The 21,444-nt window shown below is 48.8% G+C and overlaps 2 protein-coding genes, 2 long non-coding RNA genes and 9 other non-coding genes across 14 annotated transcripts; 1 reads left to right on the top strand and 12 right to left on the bottom strand.

Moving 5' to 3' along the window:
- Positions 1-49: 49 nt before the first annotated feature.
- Positions 50-497, bottom strand: TEX54 (testis expressed 54). Its single transcript, XM_046643895.1, has 2 exons — positions 391-497; positions 50-267 (listed from the first exon to the last, which is right to left on the bottom strand). Exons 1-2 carry the CDS (start codon positions 461-463, stop codon positions 50-52), a joined length of 291 nt encoding a protein of 96 aa, XP_046499851.1. The 5' UTR covers positions 464-497.
- Positions 498-621: 124 nt separating this feature from the next.
- WDR74 (WD repeat domain 74) lies at positions 622-6,460 on the bottom strand. Its single transcript, XM_046643892.1, has 11 exons — positions 6,319-6,460; positions 6,126-6,232; positions 5,917-6,038; positions 3,501-3,576; positions 3,227-3,373; positions 2,966-3,067; positions 1,936-2,036; positions 1,793-1,848; positions 1,304-1,449; positions 1,163-1,219; positions 622-842 (listed from the first exon to the last, which is right to left on the bottom strand). The coding sequence occupies exons 1-11, from the start codon at positions 6,380-6,382 to the stop codon at positions 663-665; spliced, it is 1,158 nt and encodes a 385-aa protein (XP_046499848.1). The 5' UTR covers positions 6,383-6,460; the 3' UTR covers positions 622-662.
- Positions 6,461-6,582: 122 nt separating this feature from the next.
- Positions 6,583-14,689, top strand: LOC124228899 (uncharacterized). Its single transcript, XR_006885810.1, has 3 exons — positions 6,583-6,876; positions 11,388-11,544; positions 14,225-14,689. It is a non-coding gene; the product is annotated as an uncharacterized LOC124228899 (long non-coding RNA).
- LOC124229662 (U2 spliceosomal RNA) lies at positions 8,435-8,625 on the bottom strand. The gene has a single exon (XR_006885925.1). It is a non-coding gene; the product is annotated as a U2 spliceosomal RNA (small nuclear RNA).
- Positions 14,690-17,661: 2,972 nt separating the features above from the next.
- Positions 17,662-21,174, bottom strand: LOC124228861 (uncharacterized). 2 transcript variants are annotated; one of them, XR_006885803.1, is made up of 13 exons: positions 21,100-21,174; positions 20,694-20,750; positions 20,353-20,439; positions 20,077-20,130; positions 19,843-19,975; positions 19,706-19,737; positions 19,486-19,533; positions 19,147-19,193; positions 18,941-18,975; positions 18,691-18,727; positions 18,231-18,277; positions 17,960-17,989; positions 17,662-17,787 (listed from the first exon to the last, which is right to left on the bottom strand). It is a non-coding gene; the product is annotated as an uncharacterized LOC124228861 (long non-coding RNA). The 2 variants fall into 2 exon arrangements; XR_006885802.1 differs by lacking the exon at positions 19,843-19,975.
- Positions 18,066-18,191, bottom strand: LOC124229675 (small nucleolar RNA SNORD22). Its single transcript, XR_006885938.1, has one exon. It is a non-coding gene; the product is annotated as a small nucleolar RNA SNORD22 (small nucleolar RNA).
- Positions 18,476-18,544, bottom strand: LOC124229673 (small nucleolar RNA SNORD31). The gene has a single exon (XR_006885936.1). It is a non-coding gene; the product is annotated as a small nucleolar RNA SNORD31 (small nucleolar RNA).
- Positions 18,804-18,873, bottom strand: LOC124229672 (small nucleolar RNA SNORD30). The gene has a single exon (XR_006885935.1). It is a non-coding gene; the product is annotated as a small nucleolar RNA SNORD30 (small nucleolar RNA).
- On the bottom strand, positions 19,039-19,103 carry LOC124229666 (small nucleolar RNA SNORD29). Its single transcript, XR_006885930.1, has one exon. It is a non-coding gene; the product is annotated as a small nucleolar RNA SNORD29 (small nucleolar RNA).
- Positions 19,313-19,439, bottom strand: LOC124229676 (small nucleolar RNA SNORD22). The gene has a single exon (XR_006885939.1). It is a non-coding gene; the product is annotated as a small nucleolar RNA SNORD22 (small nucleolar RNA).
- Positions 19,806-19,880, bottom strand: LOC124229668 (small nucleolar RNA SNORD28). Its single transcript, XR_006885932.1, has one exon. It is a non-coding gene; the product is annotated as a small nucleolar RNA SNORD28 (small nucleolar RNA).
- On the bottom strand, positions 20,202-20,273 carry LOC124229670 (small nucleolar RNA SNORD27). Its single transcript, XR_006885933.1, has one exon. It is a non-coding gene; the product is annotated as a small nucleolar RNA SNORD27 (small nucleolar RNA).
- LOC124229671 (small nucleolar RNA SNORD26) lies at positions 20,550-20,625 on the bottom strand. Its single transcript, XR_006885934.1, has one exon. It is a non-coding gene; the product is annotated as a small nucleolar RNA SNORD26 (small nucleolar RNA).
- Positions 21,175-21,444: the final 270 nt, after the last annotated feature.

The following is a 21,444-nucleotide window of genomic DNA, read 5'->3' as shown; positions in this document are numbered from 1 at the left end:
AGAAACTTTATTTTCTGGAGGCTGGGGCGGACTGAGAGTAAGGCTGGGGTCACCCCTTCTCTGGCTCCTCCGGGATCTCCTCGTTTTTGCCCTCCACGACCGCACACCCATGCTTTTGAGTTTGATTTGATAGCCTCTTGGTTGACCGCGCGGAGCCCCGACGACTGAACAGGGATAGCCGCCGCCACACCACGGTGATCAGAAGGCTTTCGTTCGACTTGCGATTCCGCTGCTGGTCCGGAGAGTCCACATCGACCCTTCCGCTGCCTGCGGGGATGACCAGGCCACTAAGCTCCGCTTTACCCTCCCCGGTCCAACCTCCTGGGCAGTCCCGTGGGGACAGTCCCCTCTCCCACTTTCTAGGCCCCCCTGGTGTTTTTGTCGTCCCACCTTCCTCGACTTCCTCCGATTCCTTGCCCTGCTCATCGGAGGTGTGAGAGTCCTTGTCTTGGCAACAGCCCATGGCCCTGCACGGCCCCCAGAGAGGCCCCGCACTACGTGCCACCCACGCCAGCCCTCCCCACTGCTGCCGGCTTTGTGACGTCAGATATCCCTCAGCCCCAGCTCTGGAGGCAGCCAGCCCTCTTTCCTTTCTCCCACCACAAAAGGCTGAGAGTCATAGCGGTGTTGAGCTTTTTATTTACAAAGTGAGCACAGGCTCTTCAGGGGCTAGTGGACCCAGGCCGCTTCTTCTTTCTCCGTTTGGTTTGGAGAACCCCTTGGGTCTGCTCCAAATCAGGGAGCCTCCGCTTGGCAGCTGCCTCCAAGGATGCCCAAAGTTCATCTGTCTCAGTGTCTTCTGGGGGCACCTTCTTGGGCTCTTGAGGCTCTTGGGGCTCATCCTGGTGAGTGGGAGAAAAGCTTAGGAGTCAGGGGCACAGCAACAGACTCAGGGAAGGAGGCTCTAGCTGGAAATAATCTCTCCAGGCACCACCCCTTTTATGTCCTGCTCCCAGAAACCATTCTCATCCATGCTCCTTGCTCACCCTTGGCAGTAACACTGTCAGGATTATAACTATTAACACCCCTCAGAGAAATTAAGTAACTTGGCAGGTCGATGGACAGTGCCAGGTCTGTATTCCAACTGCTTCCTTTTTCTCTCCACAGGGAAATCCTCACATCTATGCCCTTGGGTCCCACATTCCCAGACCCAACTGCTTACCTCCCAGTTATCCCTGCCTGACAGGAGGAGGCAGTTCAGTTGAGACTTGAGATAAACCTGCAAAAGATGAGGGGTCTTAAGGAGCCAAGCATGCTGAAACAGAAACATGAAAGGTGGGAACAGGAGGCAGCAGGCTCTCACCTTATGCTCCAGGCCCCGTGGGTTCCGGATCCTGTGTACCCTCAAGATTCTGTCCAAGCCACAGGAGGCTAGGAGGGGCTTTGAAGGGTGGCACTGCAACCCTCGGACACTGCCCGCCAGCCCCTTCAGACAGCCCAGTAGGCGCCCTGGAGAAGAGGGCAGACATCAGTGCTAGCTGACCAGCCAACGACCATTTATTGAGTGTTTACTATTCAATCACTTTATGTTTCAATATTTAATCCTCAACATAATGCTGAGAGAGGAGTTTTATGGAGGATATTAATGATATCTCCATTTTACGGGAGAAGGAACTAAGGCACAGGGAGATGCAGTAATTTGTCCAAGGTCAAAGCTTTTGGTGAAACCAAGATTTGAACCCAGGCAATCTGCACCTGAAGGAGGGCTCACCACTCCATTGCACCCTCTAAGAGTGAATCCTGCCCTTCCTCCCACCCCTTCCCCTCCCCCAAGGCTCCCTAGTCCACTCACCTTGCCGAAGGTCAATTTCTGCCAGCTGCCCATGAGTGTTCCCCACGATCACCGAACTGAGGAGGAGAGCAGAGGCAGGTGGGGTCAGCAGGAGCTTTCTGGAGTCCTTCCTGAGCCCCACTCTTTACCCTCTAAACACTCACTTGCCCCCAGGAGTGAGGGTCATCGCTGTCAGTGGGTACTCTCCATAGGTGGCTTCTAGGACTGGCCGGCGTTGGGGGGAAGCTGGATCATAGACACGGACCTGGAAGAAGACTGAGGCATCACAAGAGTGCCCTCACCCCACATACCCACCTCTGGCTTTTCCACATCTTCACCCCTTCCTTCATACACTGCTTTCTTGTTATGACCCACTCTTAGAGAAACTTTCTCATTTGAAATGCATCCTTCTTCACTGAGTGTTGAGGGGTGGGGAGAGCTGCTGTCCATTCAGGGCTGAGGGGAGAGGTCTCCCAGGTTGGGGGGTGGCACATTCCTGTAGTCTGCATGTGTGAGCATTCCATTCCCCCATACTCCCATCTTGGGATGGAAATGCAAGTCCATCCCATTGTCAGGGTGCTACATTTCAAGCAGAGAAGTTTAGCCTCAACAAGGAAGGAGAGGAAGTCCGCACGTGTTTTGAGCAGAGGCACTGATCAGACTTCAATATGCAGGAGCAAAGGAAACAGGGCAAATAGTGACTCAGCCTTGTCTGGGTCTTAGGACTTCAAATGAGACCAGCTGTCAAGATCCCCAGTGGGGCTCCTCCTGTAAAGTGGAGGAGCTGAGGCCAGAGAGGGGAGCATCAGGCCTGGGTCCCAAAGCAAACCAGAGGCTACATCAGGACCAGAACAGTTCTCCTGACACCCAGTCCAACGTCCTCTCTTGACACCTGCACCATGTGATTCTACTGTGAAAGGAACACTCCCTTCTTCTCCTTTCTTCCAGGTGGGAGGAAAAGGAACAGTCATAGCTCAGGAAACTCCATCGTAGAATGCAGTAAGAGAAGGTCACTGGCTCAGCCACAGGGTTGGAACGGATGTGGGAGTGCTCCCTCCTCTGAGAGCTCAGGGAGAGAAGGACGGTGAGAAAGGCAGCTGTGCCAAACGACGGGGGCTGAGCCCGCACAGAGAGGCTGTTTCTCTAGGAGGATGCTTAATACCAGGAGGAGAGAGGGGTAGGGCAGCGCCTCACCTGGTGGTACCCTGTACAGGTGACAAGCTTCTGTGACTCTGGGAGGAACTGTATGTCCTGGTCCCAGATGGGAACCCGCAGGTCGAGCCAGTCATTCCGTACCTGGGATAGGTGGAGGACAGAGGTGTGAGGGGCTCATTGTGGCCCTTCCTTCGGCCCTCCATTATCATCCCTTAAAGCCCACCTGGTCTCTGACTCATAGTCAGTGGCCTCAGCCTCCCTGGACCTCAGACCCAGCCCCTCCCCAACCCCACCACTCACATTCTTGGCCCTGAACACAGGCTCCTCAGACCCCTGCAGATCCCACACCTTCAAAGCATTCTCCTTCCCACCTGTGGCAACCACATGGGGATGTGCTGGGTCTTGGCGCATCCTACACACCCCAGGGCCCACCCTCAGCTCCAGGAGCTGAAAAAAAAATGGGAGATGAGAGTCAGTTCCAGAGTCCTTAATCCTCTTCCCCAAAGCCCTCATTTGGCTCCTATGCTGGCCCCTGCCTTCCCCAACCATCAGGATCAGGGAAGGGGAGCCTCACTGGGTCAGAGGATGCCTCTTTGTCATTGTCATGCCAGACTCGGAGAATCCCAGAATCCACACATGTGATGAGGGTGCTGCAGGCAGAAAGAATAGAGTTAGGTTAAAAAAAAAAAAGTCTAAGAGTTTTCTAGGCCCCAGTCAACCCATCCCCAAATTCATATTAACTAGATTCCTTGTTCCTAAAGAAGACTCTAAGTGACAAACGTCTGGGCAGGGCTTGACAGCTCCCAGCTTCCCTGTCTGTTATCTCAATTTCCTCAACAGGGTGAGGGTTTACCAGTTTTATAAGTGATGAAACTGAAACTCTGAAAAATTAAAAAATTTGCCCACTCAGCTATAAATGCCAGAACCAGAGCTGGAAATCAAGCCTGTGACAGTGAAGAGTAGGACACCTTTGCTATTCCACAGCTACATCTGGGGACTCTGACCCTGATAGTCTTTCTGAATCTTGAGTTGGTCACAAGGGGTCAGGATCAGTAGCTCTGAAAGCATTGAAATGGGACTGGTCTGGATTTAGGGTTTGACCAAAGTAAATACCAGCTTCTTCTCTTGAGTTCCCTATTCTGGGTTCCAGACACTAAATATCACACTCTCTCTCAAAGTACCCCTCCCAGGGACGGCCCTACCTATGGTATAGTGGTTAAGTTTGGCGCCTTCCACTTTGGTGGCCTGGCTTCAGTGGCCCAGGTTCACAGGTTTGGATCCTGGGTGTGGACCTAGACCACTTGTCAGCCACACTGTCGTGGCAACACACATATAAAGTAGAGGAAGATTGGTACAGATGTTAGCTCAAGGCTAATCTTCCTCAGCAAAAAAAAAAAAAAAAAGAAAGAAAGAAAGAAAGAAGAAGAAGTAGTACCCCTCCCTTAAAGCCCAAGCAAGTCTCTCCCCAGGATGGGTATGCCTGAGCCTATGCTCTTTCTCACATCTGCCCACCCTCCCCACCTTGGTTCAGGCTCAGTATTGCTTGCCTGGGCTGTGGCAACAGTCTCCCAGATGCTCTCTCTCCAATCCATCCTCCACAGTCCCACAGGCTCACAGCTCTGACTATAGCACTTCCCACTCAAAATCCAATAACACCCCACCACCTACAAAACAGAAGTGCAAATCTCTCAGCGTGCCACTTAAAGCCCTTTACATTTTTTTAAAAAAGATTGGCACCTGAGCTAACAACTATTGCCAATCTTTTTCTCTTTTTCCTGCTTTTTTCTCCCCAAATCCCCCCAGTACATAGCTGTATATTCTAGTTGTAGGTCCTTCCAGTTGTGGCATGTGGGAGACCGCCTCAACATGGCCTAAATGAGCGGTGCCATGTCCATGTCCAGGATCCGAACCAGCGAAACCCTGAGCCGCCAAAGCAGGGCGCGCTAACTTAACCACTGGGCCATGGGGCCGGCCCCAAAGCCCTTTACATTTAATCCCAACCTACTTTGCCCGTCTTGTATTAAAATGCTGCCTTGGCTTCAACCCCCAAATGCTATTTATCTTCCCCGAAGTGTACCCTTTAGCCTGACACCAATCCTTGGCCTCTGCCCTTTCTAGAATGCCCTTACCCCTTTCTCCACCTGTCAAAATTCTACCCATCCTTTGAGGCCCAGTTCAAACATCTCACCCCCAAAGAGCCTTCTTCAGATGTGACCTGTCAGAATTAACACCACCAAACCTACACAGCCTGTTCACAGTCTTCTCTCTCCGTCTTTAGAAGAAAACTAGGCCAGTAACCTAATCTCTCGCACTTTCCTATCCAACATTGGGAGCTTCAGCACCTTGGTGATTGTTAACTTTCCATCTAAAAACATATTCTAGGGACTGCCCCGGTGGCGCAGTGGTTAAGTTCGCACATTCCACTTCGGAGGCCCAGAGTTCGCCAGTTCGGATCCTGGGTGGGGACATGGCACCGCTTGGCAAGCCATGCTGTGGTAGGCATCCCACGTATAAAGTAGAGGAAGATGAGCATGGATGTTAGCTCAGGGCCAGTCTTCCTCAGCAAAAAGAGGAGGATTGGCAGCAGATGTTAGCTCAGGGCTAATCTTCCTCAAAAAAAAAAACAAAAAAAAAGATAAATAAAAATAAAAAATAATTTTAAAAAGCATATTCTAAACTATTAAATGACTTGCTCAGGATCACCCAAAAGGTTATGGAGCCAGGAGAAAAACGCTGGAAGATGCAAACTCTAGGAAGGCTTGTACTATGGGTGTCTGGTTTACCTGTAGCCCTTGCATTTCGCCCAATGCCTATAACTCAGTAGGTGTTCAATAAATGTTTGTTATGAATGAAGGAAGACAGGACACAAGTCCCTGTCACCCAGCCCAGGCCCGTCTCACCTAAGGGTTGATGGCTATTATTCGGCCGTCCTGTGGGAGCCTCAACGTTCTCCCTACGACCTGAGCGTTCGGCGAGGGGCTCAGTCTTACCCGTCCACCTGGGCGAGCCCTCGGAACGTGCCCTCCCCTCCGGGACAGTGCCTCTGGCCCTGGAATCTGCCCTCTTCGATGCTGAAGTGCCTCACTGTCCTGTCGGCGCAGCCCACCAGGATCTGCGGGCAGAAGAAGGCAGGATGGCGAGGAGAGCGAGGCCGCCGTGCCCCGACCCCCCAGCTCCGGCCCGGCCAGCGGCCGCTCACCTGAGTCTCGCCGCCGGCGCCCCAGCACAGGGCGCTCACCGCCTCCTCGCGCCGCGGCTGTCCCGTCGCCGTGAAGTTCGCCGCCTGTTTGCGCTGAAGGTTCACCCCTGCGGGTCGCAGGCGTCAGTCGCGTCGGGGACGCGAGAGGACGACCCCCACCCAGCACTTCCCGACGCCCGGCCGCGCCACGCACCTTTCAGAATCCCAGTCTCAGTGCCGACCCACACATGGTTCCAGCGCGCCCCAGCAGCCGCCATCACGGAGCCCGAGGGCCGGCAGCGCGCACTTCCGGCGCAGCGTCTGCGTCACCGGAGCGCGCCGAGAGCCATCCTCGACGAACGCCGTTCCTGGGCGTTTAAAGAGCTGGAAGAGCGAAGATCCCTTGCCTGTTGCGGCTGGTTTTGCTTTACGAGAACGAAGTCTGGAGACGCTTGCAGATTGACAGTGGAGAGTTGAGGAGTAACCTGACCATTTCATACTTGAAGTGGAACGCCTCCTAACTGGACCGCGACGCCGGTCGAGCCAGGCCTAGTCCCTGTCCGTCCTCCAAAGCATCGCGGAAAACGTTTTCTGTGCAAGACAAGCGCCCCCTTCAGAAACGATTCAGATCACTCATGAGGCGCATGGCTTCAACCTCGAGTATAAAAGACACGGATGAAGAAAGACGGGGAGGGCATCGTTTTTATTTCCTCACATTGAAGTTTGGTGATGGTAAAAAATTAGCTCAAACTGAGAGTGAAAATCTTCAAAGGTAACAAAAACAATATTTCTCCCAAGCATAAGCTGCAACTTTAAAATGTAAAACAGGCCGGGCTGGTGGCGCAGCGGTTAAGTACGCACGTTCTGCGTAGGTGGCCCTGGGTTTCCCCGTTCGGATCCCAGGTGCGGACATGGCACTGTGTGGCAAGCCATGCTGTGGTCGGTGTCCCACGTATAAAGTGGAGGAAGATGGGCACGGATGTTAGCTCAGGGCTAATCTTCCTTGAGAATAATTAATTAATTAAAATGTCATAACGGCCCCCTTCTTGAGTGAGTACTGTTTTCTTACTGAGAGGTTGTGTTCTCTGAAATCAGAGACTATCAGAAACTTCTTCATTTCAAATTATAGCTGTATGAATGAAGCATCCCACTCTTGCCTGGCGGATCTAAATCCTCCACGAAGCAGTAGCCTTGATTTCCAGCTCAGCTGCAGAGCTGCCGATAGGAGTTCTGAGCATAAACATTCCACATTCTCTAAATTTTGTATTACCAAGGAAACCGCACCCTCGCTCTACTTCGCAGTCCAGACCTGATGCTGACCTCTTTCTACACAGCCCTGCTTTGTGTTGAGCGTATCAACAAGCTATTTATTTTCTTAAAAAAAAATCTTTCTTATGTAACATATCCCATCTTTTTTTTTTTTTAAGATTTTATTTTTTTCCATTTTCTCCCCAAAGCCTCCTGCTACATAGTTATATATTCTTCCTTGTGGTCCTTCTAGTTGTGGCAAGTGGGACGCGGCCTCAGCGGGGCTCGATGAGCAGCACCATGTCCGCGCCCAGGATTCCAACAAACGAAACACTGGGCCGCCTGCAGCAGAGCGCGGGAACTTAACCACTCGGCCACGGGGCCAGCCCCTCAACAAGCTATTTCAATTAAACCTAAACTCTGTATTTCTCTAGAATCCTATACCTCTGTATTTCCCTTTATTTTTGAGACGTCCAACCATTCATTCCTCTGCTGGAAGGTCTACCCTTGTAAAGTTGGGAACACACCCGGGGTTCTAAGGTTGATGCGGCTAGACCAATGGTCTCCCGTTTATTATTAGGGGAAAACTGAAAGCTGAAGAACGACAGAAGGACCAAGCACTTTCTTACTTAAGACAAAATAAGGACTTTAGAAAGGAGTGCACCCTTCCTAGAAGTATAGTAGTAATGCCAGTGGATGCACCGCCAAAAAACCTAGCTGGCGTTCGAGTTTCCCTTTCGAAAGCTTTCTTAGAATGAACTATCCTGCAGTAAAGAACGCACAGACACGCTGGAAAGTGTAAACACTGACCTAACGCTTAAGAAATACCTAAAACAACTTTTTTCCGTAGCTGAACACTTTCCCTACCTTTTAATTACGCTAACTACACTGTAGCATCACTTCATCCAGCGTTATTACCAAATGCCCCCAAACCGAAATTAATGCGCTTCGCAAAGTGAAAACTAATGTTACTGATGACTTCCTACTCAATATCGTAACTAAACACATTGTAGCGTAAAGCTCTGCGTTAGCGGCAATGGGCTTCTAATTCTTACTTTCAAACCACAGTTATTCCCCCAAGAGGGGGGTGCACCGTTCCTGGAAGTACTGCAATACCAGATCGATGCGTGGAGTGGACGGAGCAAGCTCCTATTCCATCTCCTAATTCCAAAAATCCATTTAATATATTGTCCTCGGATAGAGGACGTATCAGATATTAAACTGATAAGAACAGATACTACACTTGATCTTAGCCAAAAGGCCGAGAAGCGATACTAGTCGAACTGTCTCCCAGCCAGCCTTACCCTTACTTTAGCTTTCGCAGTTGTGGTGACTTTTAGGGCATAATGATTACATTACCTTTCAAAATGTATTCTTTCCTAAACTCATTTCCTCATTATTTTCCCTTCACCATAATAGCTAGATTTTGGGAAACAGACCTTAAATAGGGTTCTTTACCGCTTCGCCTGCCTGCTCACGTTCGGTGGCTTTGCATAAACCCGCCTCTCCACTTTTTTGCATTCTCGGGATTGGTTCACACATATGCTGTGATTTCAGTGCCCGTGTGGTCTCTATTTCTCCCAGACTGTGGCGTTAGGCTTCCATCCTGAAGACTGGGACGCTCCCTAGGGGCGGCTGGGCGGTGGTCTCCAATAAGCGATTGCAGGGACGGCGGGGGGGGGGGGGGGGGGGGGGGGGGGGGCGGTGCCCCATCCGGGACATTTATTTGAAGAGGCCGCAGTTGCGAGCGCGAGCTTTGCAGTCCAAAGAACTGAGTTGGGATCCCGGCTCGCCAGTTCCTGACTGGACGTGAGGCGTGTTGCCTGGGCTCCTCTCCCTTGTTAAGTGCGGGAAGGATAACACGCGTTTATGGAGTGGTTGTGCAAACCGAGGGCACCTTGTGCGCTGGGCCCAGAGCTGACGGCGAAGGTTGGCCTTTAGGACTGCGTTCCCCTCGCATCCTGGAGCTCCAGGCTCCCTTCTGCGCCTCCCCTTGACTTGTAACATCCCCCTCCCCACCCCACCCCCCCACCACCCACCCCCTGTTGCATCTTGCCGTTGTACCATCCGTCACTCACCCTTGGCACTTCACAAAGGGGAAAAGACGCACCAAGAAAAACGTTTTGGAGGCTCCTTCGTCCTAAATCCAAGATCCAGCGGCGGGAGGCAGGGGGTGAGATCCGTGTAGGTAAAATGTAAATGAAGCAATTTTTTTTATAGGCTCAAAGCAAAGACCGGCTGGATGAAAGGGATTAATATCCGGCCCTGGCTGAGAACGGATTTGAGGTCCTATTTCCTTGAAAACACTATTAATATAAATGTGGAAGATTCTGTTCGAAACCTCTTTAGCTGAAGCTCTACTCTGAGGCCGGAAATAGAGGCCACGTCTCTGTGTCAAAGCGCCTGCATTGTATGGAAAAAAAAAAAGAGGCGGGGGCGCGGCCAGGTGGCTAAATGGTTAAATTCCTGGGCTCCGCTTTGGAGGCCCAGGGTTTCGCCGGTTCCGATTCTGGGCGCGGACACGGCACCGCTCATTGGGCCATGCTGAGGGGGGGTCCCACATGCCACAACTAGAAGGACCCACAACTAAAATATACAACTATGTACTGGAGGGATTTGGGGAGAAAAAGCAGAAAAGAAAAAAAAAAGCGCTTGCAGAGGCATGGCTGAGGTCCTTTAGGCAAGAGTGGGGCCTTCCATTCTCATGGATATGATTTCAACTAGCAGAGTTTCTGGTAATCTATGATTTTAGAGAACAAAATTCTCAGCACCGTGTCCCTTATGTTAATAAACAGAAGCAGTTTCTACAGGTTCCTAAGTAAAACCGGAGGCTGCAGGGAGAGGCTGAATCAAGGGGGTCTGGTGGGCAGAATGATACCCCCACAAACATGCCCCTGTCCTAATTCTCAGAACCTCCGAAGGTGTTACCTTCCCTGGGAAAGGCACTTTGCATTTACGGTTAAATTAAGGATTTGAGAAGGAGAGATCGTCTTGGATTATCTGGTGAGCCCTGTATAATCACAAAGGTCCTTATTAGGGAGTAGAGGGAGACAGGAGGCTCCGTCAGAGCATAGCGGCAGGAGAAAGATTTGATGCACCGTTGCTGGCTTTGAAGATAGAAGGGAGTCATCAGCCAAGGAGTGTGGGCGCCTCTAGAAGCTGGAAAAGGCAAGGCAATAGATTCTTTCTTAGACCCTCCAGAAAGGAATGCAGCCCTGCTGACACAGCTTGATTTTAGCCCAGTGAGACCCATTTTGGAGTTTTGACATCCAGAACTGTAAGATAATAAATTTGTTTCGTTTCCAGCCACTGAGTTTGTGGTAATTTTTTACAACAGCAGTAAAAAACGAATACAGGGGCAAATGCAAAATTCGTTTTCTTTCTTTCTTTTTTTTGAGCAAGATTAGCCCTGAGCTAACATCTGTTGCCAATCCTCCTCTTTTTGCTGAGGAAGACTGGCCCTGAGCTAACATCCGTGCCCATCTTCCTCCACTTTATATGTGGGACGCCTACCACAGCATGGCTTGCCAAGCTGTGCCACGTCCGCACTCGGGATCCAAACCAGCGAACCCCAGGCCGCCAAAGTGGAACGTGTGAACTTAACCACTGCACCACTGGGCCTGCCCCTCAGTTTCTTTCAATCCCAATCTGCTCCAAATTCTGCGAGATCCAACCTGGGGAAGGCCCCAGCTGCCCAGCTGAGCAGGCTTCAGTCCTTCTGCCCAGGCTGCAGCCAAGGGTCCTGGAGCACAGATCTCTTGGTGGGCAGCTCCCCAATTGGGTCTCAGAGGTCAACAGTAGCCCTGTTCCTCCTCTGAAGCAAAGGCAAGTGGGAGTGGCTCCCTCCCTCATTCTGCTATTATCCCTGCCTCTTGCTGTGTGGATACAGAAGGCTGGTAGTAAGGGTCCCACAAGAACTTGTGAATACATTTGCTCCTTGGGAGGCCATTTGTCTATTTGCTTATGCTTACTGAGCAGACACTCTACAACGATAAGCAAAATCAGACATGGACCTTGCCTTCATGATGTTTATAGTCTACTGGGGAAAACTGAGAGATGGCTCCCGTGATCCTCGCGGCAAGAGATGAAGGTGGCTGTGATGGCAGAGATGGAGAGAAGTGGAAGAGTTCACAGAGATTCACTGACCTTGATGACAGGCAAAGTGAGGCCAAGGGAAGAATATTCTTTCCATGTGGGTACATTTAAACTTTGTAACAATGTTTTATTTTCATGAAACTAATATAAACTGTCAAGTAGTGTGCAAAGGCTTATAACAACCTCCTCTCCAATTTACACCCCCCTTTTAACTCTTTAAACTTTTTTTAATGGTACTTCCCTCTATATTTATAAATCGATTAGACAATTTTAGACTTTCCTTTTTTTTGGCATTCTTGAGAGGAAGATGTTATAAACTTGAAAAACAACACGCTATGAAGCAGATCAAAGAAATGCATTGTCAACTTGAAGAGGTTTTTAATTTTTATTGCATTCCCCAAATCTGTTGAGAATCTGTTGTAGGCTTTCCCCAAATAAACATATCTGCCTTACATAATTTTGCGTACAATTTCCAGGGGGACTTGTAGAGCCCCCTGAAGGCATTCACTAACCTAAAAGTTAACAACCACAGCCCTAAAAAAGACAGAAGAACCTGCCTGAAGGAGTCCAAACACCTGAAAAGAGGCCACATCAAGTGAAGGAAGAGGATCTGGAGGTCCTGGGGGCCCTTGTGGGCAGGCCTGTCCAAGGGCTGTCCGAGAGAGCCCTGGCTCCAGGACTTAAGAGTGGCTATCCTGGGCCCATTTTCTTTTCTTTTCTTTTCTTTTTTTTAAATTTTTTATTGAGTTAATGATAGGTTACAATCTTGTGAAATTTCAGTTGTATATTATTGTCTGTCAGTCGTGTTGTAGGTGCAACCCTTCACCCTTTCTGCCCACCCCCTACCCCGCCTTTCCCCTGGTAGCCACTAATCTGTTCTCTTTGTCCACAGGTTTAAACTCCTCATGTGAGTGGAGTCATACAGAGATTGTCCTTCTCTATCTGGCTTATTTCACTTAACATAATTCCCTCAAGGTCCATCCATGTTGTTGCAAATGGGACGATTTTGTTCTGTTTTGCGGCTGAGTAGTATTCCATTGTATATACATACCTCATCTTCTTTATCCAGTCATCTGTTGATGGGCACTTACGTTGCTTCCACATCTTGGCTATTGTAAATAATGCTGCAATAAACATTGGGGTGCATAGGACTTTTGGAATTGCTGACTTCAAGCTCTCTGGATAGATACCCAGTAGTGGAATAGCTGGATCATATGGCAGTTCTATTTTTAATTTTTTGAGGCATCTCCGTACTGGTACTGTTTTCCACAGTGGCTGCACCAGTTTGCATTCCCACCAGCAGTGTGTGAGGGTTCCTTTTTCTCCACAACCTCTCCAACATTTGTTACTATTTGTTTTAGTTATTTTTGTCATTCTAATGGGTGTAAGGTGATATCTTAGTGTAGTTTTGATTTGCATTTTCCCGGTTGATCAGCGATGATGAACATCTTTTCATGTGCCGATTGGCCATCGTATATCTTCTTTGGAGAAATGTCTGTTCCTGGGCCCATTTTCCCTCACGGCAACTCTGACCTGGAGTTAGGCAGGTCCTGGAAAAGAGGCACCAACTCTCCTCTTGGCCATCAACCCCACCCTCTTTGCCAATTTGTTTTGACTCCCTGGCTCTCTAGGAATTCAAATTTTCTACTCCTACTTACACTCTCTGCTGAAATGATCTCATCCAGTGCCTTGGGTTTCCCTCCCATCCATTCCCCGGTGACAACCGATTCCCTGTCTCCACCCTGACTGGTCAGTGGTGCCCGGCACCCTTCCTGGTGCTTTACGTGTATTAACAACCTTAAAGGATAAGCGGGTATCATCATCTTCCCTCTTCTGCTGATGGGGAAATGGAGGTGCAGCAGGTGAGGTGACTTTCTTAAAGTCACATAGCTATTAAGTGGCAGAGACAGACTCCAAACCCAAGTGGCCTGGCTTTGGAGCCCACATTCCTAAACCCTATGCCATACCGTCCTCACTTGACTCTCTCCTTGGATGTCTGGGAGGTATCTCAAACTCAGTACAGTTGGCCCTCTGTATCTGTGGTTTTGGCATCTGCGGGTACAGAGGGCTAACTGTATTCATTGTACTACTACAATTTTATACACCTAAGGGACTTGAGCATCCTTGGATTTTGATATCCGTGGGGGTTCCTGGAACAAGTCCCTGCAGATACTGAGGGACATACTGTATATCCAAAATGATTCCCTCCTCCTCCCACCAGGACATCCTTTATGCTCCCTTCACCTCACCCCCACATCCACTCCATCAGCCAATCCTGTTGCTTCTACCTCCAAAATACATTCTGAATCACTCCATTTCATTCCATCTATTTCCTAGCCTGGACCCTTCTGCCTCCAGCTCTCCTCATCTTCTCTTTTAGGTTTCAGTTCAAATGCTATGTCCTCAGAAATGCCTTCCCTGACCACCTTTCTTACCACATCACAGATTTGTGTTCTTTGCTGGCATTTATCATACATCTCAGGGTGTCTGAAACTCATCGCTGTTGACACTTGGGGCTGGGTAATTCATTGTTTGGGGAGTGGGAGAGAGGGAGCTGTGCTGTGCATGGCAGGGTGTTTGGCGGCATCTTTGGCCTCTACCCAGTAGATGCCAGTAGTGTACCCCCCCAACCCCCTAAAGTTGTGACAACCAAAAATGTCCCCAGACATTGCTAAATGTCCCCCAGGGGCAAAATCACCCCTGGTTGAGAACCACTGTGCTATTTCAAATGATCTTATGTGTTGACTGTTTTATTTTGCCACTCCCTCTTCTTCTAGAATGTAACCAAAGAGCAGTCAACAAAGACAGGAGCAAGGCCTTGGTCTCCGGTGAGTATGTAAGTGAATTTAAGTGAGGTCGTCTTGTTACACTAAATGGCCCCAGCCCCTCCTCTGTGTGACTGCTTGCTGCTCTGCACGTACTCTAAAATAATTCACATGTTCTCCTCATTTTTGGCCTCCACTTATGCACGTGCTCCTCCGTAGCTTGATAAATTAAAACTTTGTTCTATGAGTTTCTATCCAGGAACAGGCTGACCACGGGTGGGAAACACACCTACAAGGTATCCATCACAGCTGACAGAAGAATGAAACCATGTGATACCTGGAGCCCATCATGTGGGAAGACTAACATCCCTGGAACACTCCCTCACTGCCCATTTTTCCTATATAGCTACCTCAAGAGTCTGTAATTTTTTTGTGTGTGTGTGAGGAAGATTGGCCCTGAGCTAACATCGGTGCCAATCTTCCTCTATTTTGTATGTGGGATGCTGCCACAGCATGGCTTGAAGAGCACTGTGTATGTCCACACCCAGGATCCAAACCTATGAACCCTGGGCTGTTGAAGTGGAGTGTGTGAACTTAACCATGACACCAGTGGGCTGGCCCCAAGATTCTGCAATTTTTGAAGATTTTGAGATAGTAGTCTACTGTCTTCCTGACTATGCTGGCTAATTGAATTAAAACTTCCTTTCTGGATCCCTAACTCGGTGTGATTAATTGGCTCAGATGGTGGTGAGCAGAGCAAGCCCATTGCTTCATATCAAGTACATTGCTATGTTTGGGATGGAGCAGGTTGTGGGCAGTGTTACCACTTAACACAGTGGAGAGACTTGGGGAGGAGCGGACGTGAACAGGACAGGGAATCAAGGGTCTGAATCTCTGACTGGCTATCAGCTGGGGAGGTCAAGGGGTGGTTGGATGTACCAGGAGCTCAGGGAAGAGGTCCAGACTAAAGATATCGTAATGAGTCACTGGTGTACAGAAGGAATGTGAGGAGCTGGGGCTCACTCATTCTGGCACTCTCCCCCATTTCCCCATACAGTCCCACTCTCATTTCTTAGCCTAAATAGTCAATAACTCCAGGCTTAATTCGACTTCCTCATTTGCCAAATGGTGAGTGTTGGGGGAAGGCTTCATTCTCTGCCAAACACTTCCAGTGCATCTTGCCTGGCCCCTTCGCCAGCCTGTCTAGCTTTGGTTCCATCACTTCCTTGCTGTTTCCCAGGTCTGGGTTACACTCACAGCGGCCTCCAGACTCCCAGCGCGAACAGCGTGGTCTGACGGTTAAGCCCCTGGGACTTTGGCAACTGATCCTCCCCTGCTATCCCAACTCTGACAGCGGGCAAGTTGCTTATCTTTTCTTTGCCTCAGTTTCTTCCTCCATCCAAGGATGCTTCTGGCACGTGCCTCCCGGGGTTGGAGAGAGGGCGAGATGACCTATTGCACATAGTCACCTGCTTGCAGTTACTTTCAGTTCCACGTGACCTTTTTTTTTGTGAGGAAGATTAGCCCTAAGCTAACTGCTGCCAATCTCCCTCTTTTTGCTGAGGAAGACTGGCCCTGAGCTAACATCTGTGCCCATCTTTCTCTACATGTGGGATGCCTACCACAGCATGGCTTGCCAAGCGGTGCCATGTCCACATCCGGGATCAAACCAGCGAACCCTGGGCTGCTCAAGTGGAAGGTACCACTTAACTGCTGGGCTCCTGGGCCGGCCCTTCCATGTGACCTCTTTATGGCTTTAACACCAATTCATCTGGGGTGTGTGGGCGCTCTTGTCCCCGTTTCCAGATCAGCACTCTGCAGGTTCTCCCACTGCTTACAGTGCCTTTCTGGGTTTCTCCTCTGCTGTTCCTCTAGCCTTTAAAATGCTGGTGCTGCCCCAGGGGCCTTGGGTGGGTCCTCTTACTTGATCCCCATTCAGTGCTGGCCTTCCCATTCTTGTGGCTGTGATTACTGTGTGGACAACTCTCAGATCCATACGGATACCATTTAATGAGCAGAAAATACATTTCCTTTACCTTGCCCTTATTCTATAGTTCTGACACAAGATGTCTGTTCTAAAATTTGCATGTGGAAATGTAGAAATATGTGGGAAACCCTTAATTCATCACCATTTGGTATCCATTCTTTCAAATATTTTGAGAAATCTAAGGGTGGTCATTATCTGCAAACTTACATCAGAATTGTTGGGTGGGTTGGGGTGTTTATGGGGGTTAGGGTGCATGTTAACCATGTAGATTTGAGATTCCAAGTCTGAGAAACTACTTACCTGCTCTGAAGGTTGAATTATTAACCTAGGCATACACATATACCCACCAATGGTGCCACTGCCCTTACCATACTTCATTTAACCCCAAGTCAAAGCCAGCTTGCCCAGAGCCAACTAAAACATTGCCTTGGGTATGTGTAGGGACAGGCCACCTGTTCACATGAAGACTAAATTTTCAAGTACCCTTTCATCTATCTTAGGAACTTTAGGAACTTTTTCATCTATCTTTAGGAACTCCACTTCCTAAATTTATACTCAGATGTTTAATAGTACATGTAGATCAAGATGGATGTTCAATGCGAATTGTATTATTCACCCAACAAGTATTCACCTGAGTAGCCCTGCCACATGTTGTAGAAGGTGCGCCTATCTAGCTGAACGTGACATAAATCCATTTCCCATGGAAAGAACAGGCGGTAGGAGACAGACAAAAGCAGGCCCATTTCAATCAAGTTAGTTAATTTACACCAACAGCATACCACGACTGATCAAGGTAGGCCTCTCAGGAGTGACTTCCAATGAATCACCTACATTGAAGAATCCAGGGAATTCCAGAGAGGGAAGAATAAATGTAGAGGCTCAGAGGCTTGTCAGAGAAACAGAAATGCAAGAGTAGCTTCAGTGAGGCTGAAGTGCAGAGCTGAAATTAAGGAGAGGCCAATCAGTAGTGGCCCACTTTACACTCAGTGACTGGGAAAAACATGGAGAAACCAGGTACCCAAATGGGTACTGCTACAGGACTTCTAACGTTCAGTTGTAGGCCTGATCTTAAAGAAGTGCAGTTCGATTCCACAGAAACCATGTTGGAGCATCATGTACAGAAGTGGGACAATTAAAACACTAAATTTTGAGTCTAAAGGATCTTAACTGCCATGCCTCACTGGCTCCTAGTGCCTATACCCAAGTCTGCTGAAGTCGTTTTAAGGCACAGCTGGAAGATCACTCAAACTCCATCACCTTTTCATGCAGGACTGCTTCAGCAGAGCACATACAGGTGAAAAAAAACCCTTCAAGGTTTAATAGGGAGGCTTCCTGAATGCTTCCCTGGGCCAGACAAAGCAGCATCAGGCCAACTGCCAGGCTAAAGTGGGTACAGACAGTAACAGCAAATTCTCCAAGGTTAATTCCTTCTCAGCTAGACCCACTCAAACACACAAATCAGTCACGATTAAAAAAACCCTTTTTATTTAGAAAGGCTGAAATGTTCCTATATGCCAATTTGAATAGCTAGGTTGTACAAGAAACAACTTGAAAATTCCCTTTCCGATGTCCTCCAAGAGCTGGATTCCTGTACAAAGAAAAAAGTGAGTTTTCTTACTGGATGGGAAAGAATATATGCACTATATGAATTTATAAGGGTCTACACTCCACCAGTTAACATTACAAGTGTTTACCTCCTACCAGGTAAATTTATCATAGTCTATTAAATACTAAACACCAATATATGAACAGATACCTACCATTTTATGCGCTTTGATCTTTCTTCAGTCCTGAAAGAAAATTATACAAATGATTTTTTAAGCAAGTGATTTACTCTTCCTTTCCCAATGTTTAGAAATCCTTATGATCCCTCAGACAGTTCCTTCTGGAACAAGCTTTCCTCTTTTCCCCCAACCAGCCCCAGTGGGTTCACCTTTACAGGCTCTGGGACTAGGACAGGAGGTAAGACGTGTGAAAGTTTCTTCACTGGGAAATTTTAACTTGGCCCACCTTGCGTTTAAATTTACTTACCTCTAACTTCAGACTGGAGTTGAGCAGAAATATGGCGTATGCTTTCGCTGCAAAAGAATGATTGGGAACTAAGTGAGCATCCCCAAGAGGCCCTGCTGCTTGGAGAAAGACACATCTATATCAGCTATGTAGGTTTCAACAGACATCTTACAGAAACTACCAGCTAGCCCAAAAAATTTCTTATTGGCTGTAAATTGTATTCAACTCACTTCTTTTTGTTGTCACTTTCCCCTCCAAGACAAGCTCACAGCTCAGAGAATACCTTTCAGTCACAGTAATCAGACTGGGGCGGTATTGAACTCATCACTGGTGAGTGGGAATTTGTCACAGGTGGTTCAGGAACGGCTAGACTTTGGGTTAAGCCAGTATGTCTGAAGAGCCATCCAGACCAAAGCACCGCACCCACAAAAACGGTGGCAAATTTTATATAGCAACCAGATAGTGCTGTGAAGGCATTTACCTCAAATCATTCTTGGGCTCCCGACAAGGTGCTGGACCTGAAAGAAAAGAGACTGAAGCAGTAATGCTTATCTCCTGCATTAAAAGTTGTTCCCACCGAAGCCACTGTTCCTAGAAAATCAGATTTCCGAGTCTCAACAGCAAGTTATCAGCCGAACGAGATTCCATGTAAGTCATCACATATACAGGCCTAAAAAGGCGCTTTTTTCAACCCAGTATGCTACATGCACCAACATATGGTGATTACTCACCTTCGAGCAAAAAAGCAGGTTACTGGTAACAGCACCTGGGGAAAGACAAAGCTGTGGGTGAAGGCATCTTACACATAGTACCCCACACTGTCTCCCCCGTTTCTCAGGTGTTCACTTGTTTTCATTGTAAGTCATAGTGAGCTAGTTTGCTTCATCATAGAAACTGTCTACTTGGTGGCACAAGACACAGACATTTATCAACTAACCTTTCAATTCTGGAGGCTTTCCAGTAGTATACACAAACAAGGCGCTCCTAAATGAGAAAATCATGTAATTAGCAAAGCATCTACAACAGCCAAAGCTATTTATTCTACCTACAGTTAATGGAGGGGCCAAGAAAAGCTAAGCAAATGCTCTCGACAGGCACCTGCTGTACCTCGGACCGTTCCTTATGGAACAAGTTTTCATCCTCTCTCCCAGTTAGCCCCAGTGGGTTCACCATTACTGGCTCTGGGGCTAAACAGGGGTTAAGACAGGATGCTTGCTCTCCTCACTGGCACTGGACTCTGGGGCAAGCTACAACCAGCAAAGTCACAAGCACTCACCACTCTCCACTCTTTACAGGAGTGGACCTGGGGCAGATCACAGGGCATCTAGAAGAGGCACGAGATCAAGAAACATCACTACAAGGAATAAGAGGAACCAAAAAGCTATACGGGCCAGCCAGAGCTTTGGTAACAAAAAAAGAAACCCAGTGATAAGATTATCCCTTGGACGAGTTCACATATACGCTAATCTACCACAGTATTGGGAGAAGGAACTTACCGGAACACAGATGAATTTATAATCTGGACAACCTGTGAAAGGGAAGCACATGGTTATTAAAAAAATAAACAATGGAATAAATCTCTCCATTAACAGAAACTGCCATCAGAACTCTAACATGCTATTAACTGTCGTACCTCATGGAGGATCAGCATATCAATTCAAATCATCTGACAGTGACATGTGGATGAGGGAAGAGCACACCCTCACAAGAACCAACTGTGCTGCCGGGTTGCTCTCTCTCCCCAGGAAAATCATTCCAAGAACAAGCTGGAAGGAGCAAAAAGGCAACACTGCTCCACTGACCATTTGCCCTCCTGCTTGTGGGGAACACAGGAGATGACACCCCAATCTGCCATTTTAACAATTACCTGTATTCATCATCCTGGGAGGCAGCTGAATTCCTCAGAATTGGTGAGAAGATGCTGGAGAGAAAAGAAAGGCATTATATGTACCTAAGAGTAGCCATTCAAACACCCTTGAGTACTCCTGGCCCACTTCTCAGTAGTAAGATGACATCACTTTTGAGGTCAGTCATATGCTTGTCTTTTTACGTTCATCATGGAGTGGCCAATGCAAATTGTACGAGCAAGTCCCACAGAGACATTGTGCCCCTACCCATAGCTACATAAACCACGGGTACCCACCTGGAGCATCACAGCGGTGCTCGATTCGCACAGGAGTAGGTCTTGTCCCATCCTCCAACCCGCAATCTCTTTTGAGCTGAACCACCTCTGAAAACAACGTATTTTCCATTTAGTTTTAACCTGGGACAATCTTACCATCCCATGATAGTGTCTCAACACCTTAGAGCTAAAAAACCCAAACCTCTGCTGCGGAGGGTGCTACTCAGAATTTTTACGTTTTCTCCACTAAGCCATCAGAAAGAGAGAGTTCAGTGCTTGAAATCATCCCCGTAGCACATCCCACAGGACATCCACACTCAACAATGGAGGAACAGTGGGGAAGGATGACCGGAACCACTTACTCTTAACAACAGGAGGGATCTTTTCGAGTCTTCAGCGTTCAATCGGGCGCCTGAACCCTGCAGACAAGAGGATATTAGATCAGCGCTGGGTTTTTCGCTAAAGCCTCGTTTCCCGACTGCGTTGGACGTCGGCTGGGCACGGCCCATCTCCTCAGAGTTTCTTATCCTCACGGAGCTCAGTACAGGTCTGTGAAAAGGCTCTCATCATGGAGACGGCCGCCGCCACGGCCCGCCAGCGCCATCTTGTCTTTCACAAAGCCCGCTGCTGCTTCGAGACCTCGCCCAAGATCTCTTCCCCCTCTCCCACCAACCAAACAGGTGCAGCACAGAGGGAGGCCTAAGACGTGCCATGCTCACGCAGGCATGCCTCCCCTCTTTTCTACCTAAGCAGTGAACACACACCTACCCGGTGCAGCAGGAAGAAAACGAGGCCGAAAGTGCACAGCTAGACACTTAAATACCACCTCGCAGGGGCCCACGGGATTTTGGGGGCGGGACTATAGCGGGCGCACGCGCATAAGAAGAGGGAGCTCGGGCCTGGGGAGTTGTGGGTAGGGAAGGCGGGCGTGGAGTGCCCGCCCCCAGAAACTGTGGCGCGAAAAAGGTGCGCATGCGTATTAAGGAAGTGCGCTGCCCCGGGGGTCTCTACCGCCGGTTTCCATTGAGGCTGGAGCATTGAGGCCCCGGCTTCGCGCCGATCCTGGACTGACGCTCTGTCTCGGTCACAGCCGCCTGTCCCCCACACTCTTCC

Source organism: Equus quagga, chromosome 17, assembly GCF_021613505.1.
Source record: "Equus quagga isolate Etosha38 chromosome 17, UCLA_HA_Equagga_1.0, whole genome shotgun sequence".
In the NCBI taxonomy this organism is placed as follows: domain Eukaryota; kingdom Metazoa; phylum Chordata; class Mammalia; order Perissodactyla; family Equidae; genus Equus; species Equus quagga.
This window is presented reverse-complemented; position numbering and strand designations above follow the sequence as displayed.